This window comes from Megalops cyprinoides, chromosome 2 (genome assembly GCF_013368585.1).
Source record: "Megalops cyprinoides isolate fMegCyp1 chromosome 2, fMegCyp1.pri, whole genome shotgun sequence".
Taxonomy (NCBI): Eukaryota; Metazoa; Chordata; class Actinopteri; order Elopiformes; family Megalopidae; genus Megalops; species Megalops cyprinoides.
This window is the reverse complement of record NC_050584.1, coordinates 36,913,072-36,930,867: the sequence shown is the minus strand read 5'-3', so window position 1 is coordinate 36,930,867 and position 17,796 is coordinate 36,913,072. Positions and strand designations below refer to the sequence as shown.

General features: G+C 39.4%; 2 protein-coding genes across 3 annotated transcripts in view; one reads left to right on the top strand and one right to left on the bottom strand.

Annotated features, from left to right (window-relative positions):
• Positions 1-4,431, top strand: part of LOC118773340 (E3 ubiquitin-protein ligase RNF13-like) — a 30,167-nt gene extending 25,736 nt beyond the window's left edge. Inside the window, exons 9-10 of the mRNA XM_036522229.1 lie at positions 2,112-2,192; positions 2,735-4,431. Coding sequence (XP_036378122.1) covers positions 2,112-2,192; positions 2,735-3,099 — 446 coding nt within the window. The 3' untranslated portion in view covers positions 3,100-4,431. The remainder of the gene's footprint in view (positions 1-2,111; positions 2,193-2,734) is intronic.
• Positions 4,432-8,118: 3,687 nt separating this feature from the next.
• LOC118772957 (profilin-2-like) lies at positions 8,119-14,691 on the bottom strand. 2 transcript variants are annotated; one of them, XM_036521651.1, is made up of 3 exons: positions 14,369-14,690; positions 11,984-12,176; positions 8,119-9,862 (listed from the first exon to the last, which is right to left on the bottom strand). In XM_036521651.1, the coding sequence occupies exons 1-3, from the start codon at positions 14,495-14,497 to the stop codon at positions 9,765-9,767; spliced, it is 420 nt and encodes a 139-aa protein (XP_036377544.1). In that variant the 5' UTR covers positions 14,498-14,690; the 3' UTR covers positions 8,119-9,764. The 2 variants fall into 2 exon arrangements, with proteins under 2 accessions (XP_036377544.1, XP_036377545.1); XM_036521652.1 differs by having other exon boundaries at positions 9,780-10,205; positions 14,369-14,691.
• Between the last annotated feature and the right edge of the window lie 3,105 nt (positions 14,692-17,796).

Below are 17,796 nucleotides of genomic sequence, written 5' to 3'. Positions count from 1 at the left end.
CTCCTGGCAGCCTCAAAAGAGGAATTCTCTGAGTAAAGCGTGCGGAGAAATGAAAGCCCTCTCGCAGCTCCGGTCCTCGCTGCGGGGTCCCCCCGCTGGGGCCGACGAAGGGCACCCTCCACACACGGGCAGTCAGACATGCAGGTGCACTGCCTCTGAACCCGAGGCTGCCCTGTCGCTCACCGAGCACGCCAGTCCATTCTAAACTCCTACCCGTTAGGTGCAGATGAAAAGGCAATGTTCTCGTATGGCCACATTCAGTCATGGGGAGGGTGCTTTAGACCTTCCACAGAGAAGAAGCTTGCCTGTGTCTATCCACAGTGAGTGAGCTAGCTCTCTTACTAAAACAGCGCTGCTTTGAGGATTTCCTGTCTGATTTAAAATGATCTTGTGCATGCGCATCCAAGTGGGTAAACGTGACCACATCATTCAGCCAGCTTCAAAGGAAATCATCCTAGGCTTCCTGTAAACAGTGCTAGTTCCTTAGAATCTTTTATTTTGGACTAATTGGTTAGGTTAACATTTAAGCTTTTTGGTTCACGGATCACTTCGCTTTCTCATTACTAATCACTCATTTGTCCTGATGGCCACTCAGACAGGGGAGAAAGGGTATATTTATGCTGTTTTGGCTCTGTGTGGAAATATTACCTGAAACAACTGTATTCAGTTCATAAAATGTGCTGTAGCCTAACTATAGAAGGCACAGCATGAAAAAAAGGATTTTGACCCGTAACCTTAATTCACTAAGATAACATTTACCTGAAGTAAACTGTAATATCATTTGTTTTTGGCATAAAAAGTTTCAGGAACCCGAATAAATATTGCTTTCTTCAGTTTGTCTTTGAAGGCGCTTCACATGTAATTTCTGAGAAAGGTACATTTGTGTTAGTGCAGCAGCATGAATTGAGTTTGCTCCCCTCTGCACGAGAGCATTTTACATGTTCAGCGTGTTTTTGTTGACTTTTTCAAAATCGAGTAAATCACCCTTGGGGCGTCAGAGCAACTTCCTGGTTCCCAGAGTTGAGACTTTTTAGAGTTAGCAACTTTAAGGGATTTTTTTTAGTTTGTTTACTGACATTTTGTATTTTCTGTAAGAGCACTTGTGGCAGAACCTTTTCCTGTTACTAGCGGCAAAAAATGTGTTTTCCATTACAATGAAAAAAAGTAATTTTTTTGAGAATGCCTCAAAGTTTGATGAGTGATCACTCCTAATATTAATGTGGTGCTGAAAATTTATTATGCACAGTGCTCAGGTCCATTCATACTATCTGTAATATAAATAGATATTTCCTATCTGTGAGTTGGACAGATGCCTTTTAAGCTATCCTACTCTGTCAGAAACGGTTCCTTCACCCTATGCCAGGATCAAGTTCGAGGGTAGACTCAAGTCAGTAATGCAGGGCTAGTCACAATTATGCTTATCCTTATATGGTCACACAGAGTATCGGCGTCCTCACAGAGACAGAGGAAAAACATGTTCATTTATAACTTACATAAACACTGGATGACATCAGGGCATCTCTTCCAGTGAAGGAAGGGGCAGGAAAATGCTCTGGAATTTCAGGGGAGGGCATTCTGAATTCCTGCACTTCAGAGTGCTGAACACTTTCCTGTGTTGGTTTGAGGTCCCCACGATGTCAAAAGTTAAAAAGGAAATATAACTTGCTCTACTTGGCAGCTAGCTCTAGGCACTGCATGGAGCCTTTGTGAAACTGCTTGAGTCTGTAAGACGGGCGTTTACACATGACGTTTAGTTTGTACTGTGTGTAGATGTGGGCATGCAGTTCAGTTTTGGCTCTTTCCAATCAGAGAGGGACTAAATGGGGTGGAAAATAACTCAGGTTGTTGCCAGATGGTATAGGTAGATGTTTAATAAATACATGACAGGGTGTATGCTACTGCAGGTCAGTTATCTGCTCTGTACTAAGGTTCAGAAAATAAAAGCAGTAAAATCTGATAAATGCCTCCTGTTGTATGACTGAGATCAGTGACACTTACCATTAGTCTTTGCAGTGGTATGAGAGGGTCCATTACCAACAACTGTCCTTTTTGGCACTGGTGAAATGGCAAAACGAGGTCATTGCCCCTCAGCTGTTCCCCCTGTGTTGTAGGTGATGTCTACGATGTGTGCGCCATTTGTCTTGATGAGTACGAGGAGGGAGACAAGCTGCGGGTCCTGCCCTGCTCTCATGGTGCGTACAGCTCTGTGTACATTCTGTGTGTATTCAGTCCCTCTTAGCCTCTGGTACAGCACAGAATAGCTTCTGCTCTTTTAACTGAGAAAACAAAACAGTGGATATGGGCTCCTATTGGGAACTTTGTGTACCAGAGGATCCCATGTCATTCTTGGATGTGTGCCCATCTGCATTTGTTTAAGGAAATATGCATTCCACGCCTGGATTTCAGCTCTTGTGTAGTGTCAAAAGTAAAGTGTGGACACTACTTAAGACACCCAAATCAGAGTAATCCAGAAAACATTTCTGATTACAAATGGACTTACCACTGGCGTGATGAATAGTTCGTATTGAAAATGAGCTAAGTATAGAAGTTATCTGTGGCTTACTCATGGCAAACATGTAATTTCAGGAAATCGTGCCGAACCTGGTATGAAGCAGTCAGGTGTCCGAGTACTTTTTTTGAACCGCAAGCCCAGTTAACGTTGATGAACAGTTTAAACTCATTTCATTTGTCCACTGCAGCAGTGTTTACAATTTTCTGTGTTGTGTTGCCCAAGCATACCATTGTAAGTGCGTGGACCCCTGGCTGACAAAGACGAAGAAGACATGCCCCGTGTGCAAGCAGAAGGTGGTGCCATCTCAGGGCGACTCAGAGTCTGAGTCGGACGATGCCCAGAGCAGCCATGAGGGAGAGAACGAGGAGGCGTCAGAGAACACACCCCTCCTACGCTCGCTGGCCTCCACCAGCGCCCACTCCTTCGGCACCATGGCCGACTCGCCACCCAACCCTGAGCAGGACCAAGAGTCATCCGAGTACGACGAGGACGACGTGGACAGCAGTGAGAGCGAGGAGGTCACCGTGGAGACGGTGGTGGTGCAGCTACAGCAGTCCTGCCCTGAAAACGAAGCATCCAGCGCTTGAGTCTGCTGCCCTCAGAACAAAATCAGCCGTGAATTTCAAAACTGTCAGATGATTCGAGTGGGTTTTCCACTGTCATGTTTTTCCCAATGTGACTGCAGACTGCAATTCTGGTGTATTTCACAACCCTGATGACTGAACAAAGAGCATATTCTCCGTATCAGGTAATCGGAGTAACCATGTGTGGAGCTCTTCCAAAGACAGTGGTTTTAGATGGGAATGTTTTACAGGGATGTGTACTTTGGATGGCTGGTATGAGCTATGCTACCTATAGTTGTAATAATCCATGTACTGTGAAAGGTGGTGGTAAAGTACTGCCTCTGTGGTAAAAACATGTCACTTTTGTAACACACCCATCATAAATTAAGGTGGAGTGCAATGTGTACATATGATGTATAGATGGCAATATAAATATCTTCTAAGCAACAAATACTTTCTTTATAGCTTGCATATCTGTAAGCCTCTGTATCAGAAGGTGGGGAAGCTTGTAGCATCAAGAAAACTGTATATAGGACTGCTGCATTTCTTAAAATATGCAGCATTTTGTAAACTTTTACTGATATTTTTAATGCAGGTGTAGATATATGAACTATAAAATATGATTATTGCCAGGAGGATTGTGCCAATCCATCTGTGTCCTCCAATTGGTGAGGAATTTGCTTTTTCAGAATGCAGTTTACTTTCTAAGTGAATATTCATGTATGCAGATAAAATACAGCTGAATCAGTCTTAATGAACACTGAATCCAGGAGACATAGGCACTTCATTTGTAAATTAAGCAGAGGGGTGGAGAAATATTTTCTAAGTTATGTTAATCGTAGCTTGTATTAGTTTTCAGTTACACCATTAGTTGTACTCCTAGTAACTTAAAAATGGAACACAAAAAATCCCATGTGTCCATTTCCTAGGTTTCCCTGGTTCATATGCAAGCGCATTATATTAATACTGTAAGTACAACAGGTGTTATTATTAGGTCCTAACATGACTTATACATTGAATTGTCTTGCCTTCTTTTGAAGTCATGTGTAAGTAATGTCTTGATGTGCTCACCCGTCTTAAAGTCTAAATTCATTACAGTTCCATAATCAAAATGTACCTTTTTCAGATATGACTGTGATTATGTTTTTATCTTCAAATAATGCCGTTCAGTATTGTCCTTTGTGATTGATTGCACTGGATATTCCATTAACATAAATGACATTCAGGAAGGGTCAAGAAATCAAGAGTAGTTCTTTTTTTTTTAGATTACCACCTAATTTTGCTTTTTTGCTGTCTACTATGCTCCTGATTTCACAGAGGAAATGTACAGATACAATGTTTTAACCCCACAATGAATGCTGCAAAAAAGATTCATTAAAACACTATAAATAAGCCTTGGGTTTTCTATTTTATTTAATATACCTGTAGGGCTGTGTGCTGAGAATGTCAGATTCAGAAATTCCACAATTGTTCCATCAGCCTTCTGTGATAAATATTACCATGGTGACCTACTTATCATGAGGTTGTTTCTACCAATTGTTTGCAAGTTTGTTGGAATGAGGTAGTTAGTTTCATTAAGCACAACCATGTATGTTGTAAAACGAAAGAACTGTATAGAGTTAAAAACAACCAAACAAGTAAAAACATCTTTTAGGTTTATTCCCTTCACTATTTTTAGGGATGTTGTGAATTCATTTTAATGTGGCAATTGTTGACCCCTGTTCAGCTAGAAACAATTTTGTATTGTGCGGTTACAACAAAAAAAAATCAGTGAAAAGAAGAGGAATTTCTCATCAAAATAGAACAAAAAAAAATCTAATGGCTGCATTAAGTGTTTCTAGTATTCTACATACATGTATCAAGTCTGAAGTTTGTCATTTACAATAACCAAAAGTAAGTAGTTTTTCAATTAATTTTATTGCGATTTGGACTACAGTACTCACATGCTAGCTTGGTTAATTATTGGCTTATCAGAATTCCTTGTCCTAGCACAATTGGATAACGTATACATACAAGCTGGTTTCATATTTACCACATTAATATTTACTTCACTGAAATGCCTCTCTACACTAAACATTCCCGGTTGTCTGATAAACCCTTTAAGCAGAGGTAGTATAACATGCTGTAACCACTCAGTTCATCTCTCCTCCTCTGTGATTACTAAGAACTACAAGGCATCCGGCCCAAACCTGCAATTACTACAATTGGATCAACTAGGTCTTAATTACTTCAAATTACTGTTTAAGGTACTGCGTGATTTCAGATGTTTCGAGAGGTCACGCATCTGCATGATTTTGCCTCAGGATTTTGCAGACATGCTAAATATAACAAAATGAAATATGACCAGGTTTTATTCTCTGTGTACTTGGGCAAATGTGCCACTGCCATTTAATTGCAAATTGAAATTGCAATAAGGTGATAGTGGATCCATTCTGCTGTACTTCGGGCAACAGGCAAATTTTAAAACGGCATTACTGGAACAGATCAACCCTGATTACCAATGAAGAACAGAGTGCACACAGTAAGATGTGACTCAAACATGCACTGCAAACAGGAGAGATTGAAAATCTCCTCAAGGATAAATCAGGTTTCTCAAGCTAACGTCAACTTACTCAACTGGGTATAGATGTGTTTCTTCAGCATCAGATAGCATTTCTTTTTTTATATGCAAAGATCTCTCTTTTGAAATACATCATGCGTTGTTCAATTGACCTGTAATGGATGAAACACTTACACACACCTTAACATACTGTATCACAATCAACCCTCAAAAAGGCGGGTTGATTGTTGTTGCGACAATACAATTAGATGAGTTTCTAATTTCCAGTCCCACAACTATCTAAAAAATAACTTGTCTGATAAAATAATCTTTTTAGCTCTGACCAAAGCATGTGTGCCACATATATAGAGAAGCATACAGTGAACACAACTGTAACACAAGAAATAAAATGAGTCATTTCTTTTGTTTTAGCACTGGGTGGTCTTTGTTTGGTAGGATAACTTGGTAACAAACTTATCTGTGAGGAACTAAAAACCAGGTTATGTCACCTGTACTTGTGCCTTTTTAACTAACAACTCATACTAATACACCATGTCTTGATTTTAGCCGAGACATTCCAAAGGTCTTATTTTGTCTCTAACCTATTGATTGCTAGCTTGCTATCATATGTGTTAAAATTTGTGTCACTCAAAAATCATCAGTGCCAAATATAAGTATTGACCAACGTCTGTGCACACCTAGGTCTAACTAGCTTGCAGAGTGACAGAGCAAACAATATTTTCCCCATATATATCCCTCTCTCTTCAGAGTGAACCCATCTTAAGACCCCCGCCCCCCATCAACATTCCTTGGTCTCCCTTACTTCATTCCTAGATTTTTAGCTTTTTTATAACTGGAGGTCTAATTAGCTACTTGCCACTACCAATTGATCGCGTGAACATGTAATTGAATTTGCCCTCTTCAGTCCTTGAAACAAGACACAGACCTTAAAAAACTGTCATTATAAAGGCTGATCCACACCCAAGCAGCAAAATTAAAGCCACTTAGATATGCCCTTCAAAGAAGTATGTTTAAGTGTTTTATACCCAGTCACCATCACACATGAATATACTACAATACAAAATAATGGAAAAAGAATTAAACTTGACACAACAATATTTTATAATATCCAATTTCAATGAGAGCTTTTATAAAAATGTTACACAAGCACTAATTAAAAGCAGAACTGATATTTTCATACTGTCCTAATACCCAGTCAAGTAACATTTTTAAACAGTTTTGACCAAACACTTAAACTAAACACATGCATTTGCTGAAGAGGTTCACCCATTGATGCTGTACTGAGTTAACTCCACCCTCTCCTTGGCCACTCAAATGATTTGTGACGTTAGTGATCACACAAGAGAGTAGGTGATGAGTTGGCGGTTTGGGCCATAGCCAATTCATTTGTTTTAGGAGTGGATGCCAGTCAGGTCACAATCCATAACATCCCCCACCTCCTGTACAGATTACTATCATATACCTTTTAGCAATTCGTTCAAAACCTACACTTTTTGCGCAAGTGATCATTAAAAATTCTGTGTCCAACATAAAATACTCAGTAAGACAACTACTAAAAATACCTTAAATGCTCAGTAAAATCACGCCTTCAACTCAATACCCTAATATACTTAAATAGCTATATCACGTACAGACAGATGGCTTTTTTTTTTAAAACTGCTTTATGCATACTGACTACAAGCACTTTGATATTCCTTGCAGCCAGTCCACTTAAATCAACAGACCATACTTCATTGTTCTATCATGTACTAACACAGAAACAGTCTGACCAAACTGCTGGTTGACTGACAGAAAGGAAGTGAAGCAATCTATTCCAAATTTAAATCAGTACAGCTCTTCATTTATTTTCTGTCTCCAACAAAATACGGTTGTAATGGAAAAAATATCTGGTTGGATTCCTCATGTAATCTTTAGACATTGCTATGGCAAACAGCTTTGCCGTAAAACCAAATTATGTTTCTGAGGTTCACTAACTACCCTATACTGTATATCAAGATTGAGCAGGGTTTCATTGCTCAAACCTGAGACTGTAATGGCTTTTATTTGCAGTATTACATTATGCCATCTTCACTACTTTGCTTAGGAAACATGCTTATCTAGGCTGATCTCAAGATGTCCCACAATGCTTTATGCAGCCATTTATTCAACAGGAGCACTTCCGCTGAAGTACCTTTCTCAAGGGTGCAGTAGTAGCATTTTCTGGTTGACTCCAGCCTCCTTAACATGTGACACTACTACCTGAAATCCACAAAAAAATAAACTCGATGATTCCTTTTTAGCCATCTCTGAACAATCAATTTCAGGGGTTAGAGAGGCAAGAAAACACCTACAATTGATCTGGTTGGAATAAATTTATTTGATCTGTCTGTAAACAAGGTGTTTTTTAATCAATTTATGGCATTTTTGTATGCATATTAAATCAGATGAGTTTGACTGTATCCCAGGTGTAAGAAAAAAAGTGTAGGGAAAGAAATAAACATAAATCGGCAACAAGATTTGCTTTAATCTGTACATATTCCACAAGGCCTGAACATTTTGAGCTGACACTAAAATATCCCTAAGGAAGTGCCAATCAAATGACTACTTTCTGGGCAGCGGTTAAAATCCATCTCACAATAGCAACAGATCATCTCTCTCTATTATGGCACAGGATACACAGATTTTGTATAAAGTTTCCACAAGAGAACCAAGTTCTTACTCCAACCAATACCATCTCCCATAATTAAGTGTAATTAGTTATACTTTCAGGGTCTTTATTTGGACATAACATTTAGTACCATGCTTTGACAGACAGGTTGATACCACATCTTTGTTGATGACTTGAGCACAAGGTGATTTATTCCACAGTTCTCTCCACAGCATGGGCTTACAAGGTCAAATGCAGGACTTTTTTTTTTTTAAACAATCGACAAATGAGGAGACTGCCATTCCATCTGTTTAAGCCAATTTCAGCAGCAAATCTTTTACTGTTCTAAACTGGTAGTGTTTCGCAGTGAGCAAACAGATGAAGCAAGCAGTCACCCTTTACAATTATTTAGAGCAATTTTGTAAATTCCCAAGCTGCAACTAAAATTGGTCCTATGAAATTAAACTGGACACACTCCAGATGGTTGTGTTGGGATATCTACTGTCCAAAATGGCAGCCTTTCTTGAAAATAAAAAAGTAAATATATTACAGGAGCTGGCAAACAATAGTTAAGTGCCTGAGCTATTGTAACGATGGAATGTCCATGGAGATTATAGTCAGGGATGTTATGAAGAGGTCATGGGAGGAAATTCTACCTGCATCTCAACAGTGTGGATTCCGCACTGAACTCAAAATAATCCAACACAAAACCCATTATATGTAAGACTACATCCAAGCAAACCGCAAAACACCTCTGATGCAGGCTACTGGGGAAAGAAATTGAATTTGCACTTGAGGGGGAAAAATGTAGTGGTTTGTACTGGAGGGTAATGGGTCTCCTTGAAAAACAATCTAGAATGAAGTAACAGAAATGTAGGATAGGGATCTTCAAGATTTGGCTACAGCTGAATGTTGAGGATGTTTTGTGTGCGCGCGAGCAAGTATGTGTGTGTGTCAGGGGGAGTTGAAGAGAAGTTTAATTAGCAAAGAGATACAAAGATATGCATGCAGTTTTCCCTCCCAGACATGTTCTAGAAAAGGAAGACAAAATGAGCTTGGTAACTGCTCAAAGTGCTCAAAAGGCATTGGTCAATCCAAGATTGTACTACCGGGCACCTTCATGTGAAATGTAAGTTCAGTCAGAGTTAGGTTTCCTTCACTTATTTGCCAACAGTAATGTATTTTACACTAAGCTGTGGCCACATTTATAATCAGCCCAATTTGTTTTAGTGTCTTTTCTAATAGATTTTTTTTGCAATGTCACAACAATATGGTTTATGGTTAACAATGGTGCAACAGTAGTGCCAGAACAGACTTGGGTACACAGTGTAAATACAAACAAAATGAAGGCAGGGACAAGGGTGGGGAATAACAAAAGAAAACTAAAAGGGGCACATACAAATGGGAGGAGAGAAAAAAAAGCATCTACCCACTACATCAGGTAGTACTGTCAACGCAACAGGGTGATAAGAATGAGCTGCTAGGCGGATGGGGAGTGGCTGCTTAATATCCAGACTTCCTCAGGTATTCAGCCATGTGAAATGCTTTCTTGTTGAGCTGCCCTCCATGGACACCTTCCTTTCCCATGACTAAAACCAATGCTGGAGTACACAAGAAAAACAAGAACAGAAATGAACAAACTTGGAAAAAAAAGTCTTTCCCCACTAACATAGGGATACACAGGTGACAGGGGTTCTTACCCCCATTGCCCTTTACTGTAATTAATGCTTCCAAGACATTAATGTGACTGTTTCAAGGGGGAAATCTTAAAAGCAATTTTTTTTCCTCTTTTTTTTTTTTCTTTTTTCTTTGTCTCCCTCAACTTCGCTACTTAAGACTGACTAAACTAGAACCCTGAATCCCTTAAGTATTTTGCCATTGAATATGCCTTCTTATTCAATCCGCCTCCATGGACCCCTTCTTTGCCCATTACAAGAACCAAGACTGAAAGAAAAGAGATAGAAAGGGAAGTTTAGAGGAATTATATGCGTGAGACAAATTAGGAGGAAAGCATTCAAAGTTAGAGACTGTAAAATTAAAATAAAAGCTTGACAAGACAAGTTAGTTCAGATGAAGCTGTTGCCAATCATACTTTTCATGTGAGCATTCATTTTCATGCCACAGACTTTTAAAAGTGGCTACTCTGCACCACTGGCATTTAGTAGGAACTTGGTGAAAGCCCTATATATCAGAGAAAAGTCTCTACTCTTTCTGAACTTGCACAGAAACATGGATTCTGGTATGAGAGCCAATTGCTACCATGCATTTGACATCAGAACTTCATGTCCAATTTGTATTGTGTACAAGGAAAGATCCAACAGAAAAATGTATCCATTCAACTTATTAAATGTGCATGTTCACATATGGGCAACTGATCTCATGTTAATTACTTTCTGTGCTGTCCAAGGTTTGACATAGGCCAATACCATCTATTTAGGAATGTCTGCATTTAATGGTAAATTCAAGGTAAGACAAACAAGTAGGTAAACATTTGACTGATTTGCTGGCATATGTACAGGGTCATACAAGTGCTGTTATGAAAGCACCTTGCCAACTGTAGGGGTGTGACCACTGACTGGTGCCCACTCCTAGAACCCAGAAGTCTAGAATTCAGATCTTACTTTCAGCAAAGTAAGGGACTGGATTAAATGGTGTCTGGTGTCAGTTGAACAAGAAAATGAATGCTTTTCACTGCACTTACACTTTGTGAAGAGAACATCCCCATTGAGCATGCTCAGTTTTACCCCTTTCCTCAATACATATGTTCAGCATGAAGAGTACTGTAGTCAGAATTAACTGATCACAGAACAGTGAGTGATGAAGCCAGTGTAATTACAGGTTTCAGAATTGGCAAAGAGATGTGTTACTTGCAACTGAAGCACATGCATTTAAGTCAGTGACATTTACCCCCTACCAAGACAGTGAAGAAATTACAGCCCAGAGTGAGACGCATTATCCCAGCAAATTCCTTAGTGCTCAAAAAATTATGTTAAACATACACAAGCGGTTATCTTACCAAATCACTGTTGAAGTTCAAAATGGGGACCATACAGGCAAACTGACAGTTGGTGCAACTCATTTTCTATACTTAGAATGCCTACCTCCATTGGCAGATTTGCTTAAAAATATGTTCTATAACTAGACATTATGTGACAGTTAAATTCTCAACAGATCTTCAACATTTTTCTTGAAATGGATCACAGGGCTGGGCTTAAAATGTGTATCAGCACTTCCACAATTAAGTTTTTGCTGCACAAGGTAAAACCTTTAATATACTTCACATGCAACATCCTACCCTTCTATCTCACTTTCAAGAGTCAAATTCAATCCATGTGACCCTGTTCTTTCAGGAACTCATGTATGCCACCTTAAAGGCAACCAATATACACCCAGTAAATACACTTCAATGTTAATCATGAAGATAAGAATGCCAATTTTCTTGCTTTTCAAACACCAAACACCGTTTATAATGAAGCTCAATATGGTACATTATTAGGTTAAGAATATTTAAAAAATACCAGCTATGACAAAATTTCAGAGTCTATTTCATTTGGCATTCTATATATTGAGGAAAGGTATACATTTGCTCACATGCGCACAACTTCAACAGCAATCTATACTTATGAAATGTCACTCCATGAATAAATGCATATTCAGGTCATGCCACTACCTGTAATCACAGAATTGGTCATTCATATAATACACAGGAAGTGAGATATTACCTTTGCCGGCTCTGCCTACGGAAACATTGTATGTTGGCTCTCCACCTTGACTCTTTGTCCTGATGTCCATCGTCCAATCACCATCGATTAGAAGGCTGTCTCTGATCACAGAGCACTTCTTTTGACCTAAGGTCAGACCACTGGTGAAGAAACCCTCTCGGTCCTTTCCTACAATGACATCGATTTCTTGGGCCTAAAAATTAAGCAGAGCATTTAAGAAAAGACACTTCAGAAGTCCATCACAACATTTTTTTGTGCATCAACAACTTGGAAAAACAGTTAAAGGAAAAGGTTTAGACAATATAAATGTTTATATACAGTAATGTCTAATAGAACAAAAATGGCCTTTCAGTAATAAGTTTCGATAGCCAAACTCCTTTGTCCTGTGGGCACTTCATAAGCACTCCACTTGGTTCGGCAAGCTCTTTATCAAAGACTTCCAGTGGCTTAAAAACCCGCCTGAAATTAAACGGCCTCACGTTTACACAGTTTATATGCAAATATTTTCACTGTGGAGACTTGTGTGCTTTAGTTTGGAAAGAAATGTAATCTCCTGTACCCTAGGTGATTCGATGGGTTAAAACAGCTTTGGTGAGCTTCAACTTTTCAAGGAACATGTCCGTGCCTATGGATAGTCTAACTGGCGGAGTGATAAAGACTAGTTTATTTGGTTGAACCAAAAAGCTAACATGCAAGAAGGCGTCGCCCTCAAGCAGAACTGCAATCACAGCAGATATCGCTTTTCCTTTGACGTTGCACTGCCTCCGATAACGTTATGTAGTTAACTTGTGAAAGAGAACAAATTGTAGACGAACGTCCTAAACCAGATGAGTTTTTCCTACCGTTAGTCAATGGAAATCTTAATATGGTCATCTTAGAGTGCATTACTGCTCAAATACAGTTGCTAGCTAGCAAATGAATTCCGCATTCCCAGACATTTCGCTCACTACAAACGACTTGGTTTGTAGCAAGCTATGTAATGCTAAGATAACGTTAAAAATCGCAATCATCCCGCTAACCCGACGCCAGCCTGTACCAGGATTGTAAAACGTGGTCTGCCCAACTAAGTAGCTCGCATTCCGGGATTCCCCGAAAAATCGCAAGCTACTGTGTACCCAGCAAGCAACCAATTTCGGTAATTTAGGCTAGAATCTCTATAAACAAAACAGTCAGCTATACCCCTTCTAACTATCCAAGTATCCAATCGAACTAGTTAACGGTAGCCTTAACAGAATTTATAGCTAGCCAACATGCTAATGCACATCCTACTTGTTAGCTTGTCGGTTAACTTAATTTATCCTCGTTAAGGTCAGCTGTTTTATGGTGGGACAAGTTATTGCATTCCGTTTTTCAATCCTATTTAATCATACATAGCTACCTGGCTAGTGTTTGAAATTAAATTTATCGCAAGCTGGATACCTAACAGCTATTCTAGACCGGCTAGGTAACAAAATGGAGGATTTTCAATGATTTAGATAACGTTATTTGGGTAGTAGACAAAGTGATGTGTCTCGTTAGGTTTAGCACTGACACATGGCCAGGAATGGCCAATGTAAGAAGAAACGTATAAAGACGCAAAAAAATCAACGTTAACTAGTTAGCTATCAAGATTACTTGATTGCTGACTAGCCGCATGGAAAACGGCCGAATGATCAAGAAAAAAATCGACGAGGGGAGGCGCCATCTTGGGAAACGCGAAGGGGCGGCAGCGAGGCCTTCATTCTGTAATACAGTTACGTTTATTTCGAGACTGTAACAGTGACGCTTTACCCAAGTTACGCCAATAACTTTGCGTAGTGCTCTTCGAATGTGGATGGTCGGCCTGATTTCATTCCGCTCTCACAGCGTCACCCTCTTTCCTGCATTGCCGGCTAGACATCAGTTGCTTGGTCGCTAGCCACCCAGTTCAAAACGGAACGAACGAAAACAAAACACCTTTTTCAGTCCTGTTTAACAGACAACGGCGATTTTGCTAACTATCTTAGCAACTTGAATACACATAGTTAGCTAACTGCTTCGCAATCCCAACGAGAAGCATTTCGTGCTTGGTTAAATCATGGCAGGTGTTTCCCCCTCCTCAGTCTGAAAAATAACGGAAATAGTATGATAGCTTGCTGATGTTACGAGGAGGGCCTTTGGGTTTAGGATTCTAGACAGCGATATCCTCATATTGCTTCAGAATACATGAAAATCACCTCACAAAGAACACAGAATCAGAACCCGTACGACCCCATGTGTACAGGCTTGCCTAAAAATATTCACGGACTGGGCACCCCCGGTTCGACAAGGCCTCTCCTTGTATCACATTAACTGACATCTTATTCAAACAACTGCTTCAATGTAGCTACATGGTATAATGTGTCTTACGGTTTCCAATTTTCTCACCGTTATATTGTTAAATGTGCCGCCGGCTTGTGCTGCCCAGACGTATTTGGCGTCCGTATACCCAACAATGGCGGAGTCCTGGCAGCTGCCATCGGCCATCAGGTTATCCACGTAGCCTTGCCAGGACATACTTGCGTCTTAGGTGAAAATATACAAATTTATCTAAAAAACGGAAACAGGTTTCCTTAAATAACACTGTTGTGGCCGAATCACACGTATTTTCAGGGTATTACAGCGTCTCCAACAGCACCCCGGCTCCGCGCACTGTCACGTCCCCGTTATAATCTGAGATTGAGTAGCAAAAGAAGCCACTGCATTCGGGCAGCGCCTGGGTGTAGTCCCTACCGAATCACTCCGCGCAGCCGTAGTGTGTCTTACATTCATTGCAAATAACTTATTGAGGCGGAGGAATAAAAGGGTACAAATTGAAAGAATAGTCTGGATAATGTCAAGCTAATTAGCTAGCGAGCGAGCTGGAGGTACACTTGTGTCACAGTAATTATGTTGTGTTTTGTGTAATATAAGGTTTTCTTTTTGTGTCGTGTCCCCACGCTAAACTGTCAGACATTTTGAATATAAAACCATGCTGTGATACATAGTTAAGATATTGCACGAGAGAAGTGAATAGGCAGCTATCTAGCTAATATGTGTTCGTCCTTACTAATCAACTAGCTACCGATCATGCATTCGATTACACATGTGTATAATGACGACAATGACAATACCAATTTTAAGAAGGTTCTGACGCTCTTTTGAAACAGTTATCTTACAGCACAAATGTACCCACATGACCTCAGATATTTAAGACTGAATTGTATTTTTAGGCGCTCAAGATGAGTTGCAAATAAAAATACAAGTAGTTACAGTGTATTTCCAAGAAGGGGTGTTTATTTGGGAGGGGCCTGTCTATGCACATGACGTTAGAAACTTTCTTAGTTGGTTAACGGCCATGTGCAAGACCCCATTCCTCATTTACACACATGTTGGGAAGGTTGGGTTTGGTCGGAGTGGGAAAGGAAGCGCTAAACTTGCTTTTGTTCCGTACAATTGAAAAGCTGTTCGCGATTACAAGTTTCCATACAACAATAATCAGCCGACGTTTGTACAAGTAGGATCACCGTAGGCTACAATTGTAAGGTTGAAAGAGAATAAACATTTTCCCTAATTAAAGTAAATAAGGAACTAATTCTAGTCTTAATTTTGTAATTGAATAATTTAAGTCCACATTAAAATGTACTTAGGTGCTACTAACTAGCAGGTCATGGAACTAGAATACTGTTGTTCTCTAGGAAGAACAACCACCAACCTTTTACCTCTCCAACAGTAATTTCAAAAAACGTTAATGCTTTGTAGTTCCCCGATAAAGTCAGCTGGTTTTCCCCACAGAGAACAACCTCAAACTGAAAACCCTCTCACATAATGATCCTACATATTATATTGTGCATACCAATTTTGTAAATTCATTTGATGACACAAATGACTCAGCTGGTTAGGGTGATTCTTTGGGCCAACCCGATGGTCTCTAGTGACAAAGTCCTGTCAACACCAGGTTTCATGCTATCATACATCTCAAAGATGAGCAAAATTTGACCAGTTGCCTGACAGATAGTGGCTGGATGTCTAAATTTGCCAAGTTTCAAGCTGTCAGTTTGCAAGAAATTCCAAGCACGGGGAGGAGCATTGGTATAGTGTAGTATGCCACCACACTCTGGATTCAGCACATGCCTTGGTGTTTTAATTAAGTAATTAAGTATCAATAATTTGGACCTAACTGAGTCTATACTATGGAGAGTCAATTTTATTGATGCCACAGTTGCTTTCTTGAATACACACATTTTACTAGTAATGCTATTGTCCTGCTGTTATAATTTTAAATTTAGTTTTCTTTCTTCTTTCTGTTTCTATAGAATCATACAGTATTGTTTTCACCCCCCTTTTCATCATTTATTAAGTTATCCATATGTAGTATTTTTATTTTAAAATGTATTCACTTGTCTTTCTTAGATGCCATACTTGTTCTGTAACCACTTTCTTGCCTAGACCATATGTAAGACTTAACTGTGGCTAATATGTATACCAAAGGAAATATTTTGAATGAATGAATAAATAACTCAATAAATACGTAATGCTTCATTTTGAATATGCACTGCATATGTGGCACATCTGGCACAGCTATGGAAGTTAAAGCAAGATATCCTCATTAATTTTGGAAGGATTTTATTGAAGATATGACTCTGTTAAAAGGTTAGTTGCTTTCCCTGCAATGCCCAAATAACCCTATTGATCCCCTGCGTCATCTTTCAACTGCCATCTGAAAACAAAACAAGTAAGGGAAGCTCACTCAGTTATCCACTAGATGATCCTGTACAGCCAAAAGTTAATGTGACCTGGGCTGAACAAAGGCCTTTTTTGCTTTTGTTTTGGGCATTCCTTGCTGAAACTTCCTAAAAATGAGAATCGTGTTCAAATGATGCACGAGCATAATTGCGCCATAACACTATGGGAATCGTATAGTTTCAAATATGCCTACATTCAGTAACTAATCTGAAACTTTACCCCAAAACTAATCCCCTAAAAGTAACTGGGGACACTCATAACAGAGGTGACTAGTTCCCTGCTTGTGTCTGTTATCTAAAATTTACTGTAAAATAACTTTTTAATTACTTTAGATTTTTCCCACATGAGAGAATCAATGAGGTGCAATGAGAGAGGCAAGGGTTCCCCATGTGACCAAGGAAGCTGCATATTTGGCCAAAGGCCACACAACATTCCAGCTTGCCATCATATTAAAACAATCACATGAAGGTAACCAGTCTTACATTGCCTTACAAAGGCAAAGCCACATGCTTCTTTGCTCTCTCTAATCATGCTCTTGGATTCTGGAGGACTGTAAGAGTTGTTAAAAGAGAACAGACTTGCAAAAACACCAGTGTAAGGATACAAGCAGACCAGCATAAAATGTAAAACAATTGCCAAAAAAAGAAACAGAAAAGTGAGGCTATTGAAAAGTATTCACATACAGTTGATATGCATTTTACACCATACAGGCTTTTTTTTACATACCATGCACATATCCGATTATTTCCATCTCCCACATCTCCATCTCCGAAGAAGAAGATGTATTGACCATCCTAAAATTATGTACAGTAGTACTTTGGTTTCACTTATGATATTAATCCCAGCTGGTGGTGTTGGCAGCTAGTGTACATGATTCATGCTGGATTTGCTACAGTTTGGGCTTTGTGTTTAAAATTCTACTCTCATTGCTGTATTGCCTTAGTATATTAAGGTAGGTGTGCATTGTGGTATTTATGTTGCTTAGCTTTTCACCTTATTCTGGCATCTTACAAAGATGAGAGGAAAAACAAAGGAAAGAACAGGAATCACAAATTATGTATATGAGATAATTACTCAGGATTGTAAACATT

Bases quoted from the DNA above. Each gene is read 5' to 3' on its own strand.
- LOC118772957 (XM_036521652.1), bottom strand. From the start codon at position 14,497: ATGTCCTGGCAAGGCTACGTGGATAACCTGATGGCCGATGGCAGCTGC. The intron at 12,177-14,368 runs GTGAGAAAATTG...CTTAATTTTTAG, and splicing joins GCACATTTAACAATATAACG to GCCCAAGAAATCGATGTCAT. The intron at 10,206-11,983 runs GTAATATCTCAC...CTTTTCTTTCAG, and splicing joins CGTAGGCAGAGCCGGCAAAG to TCTTGGTTCTTGTAATGGGC.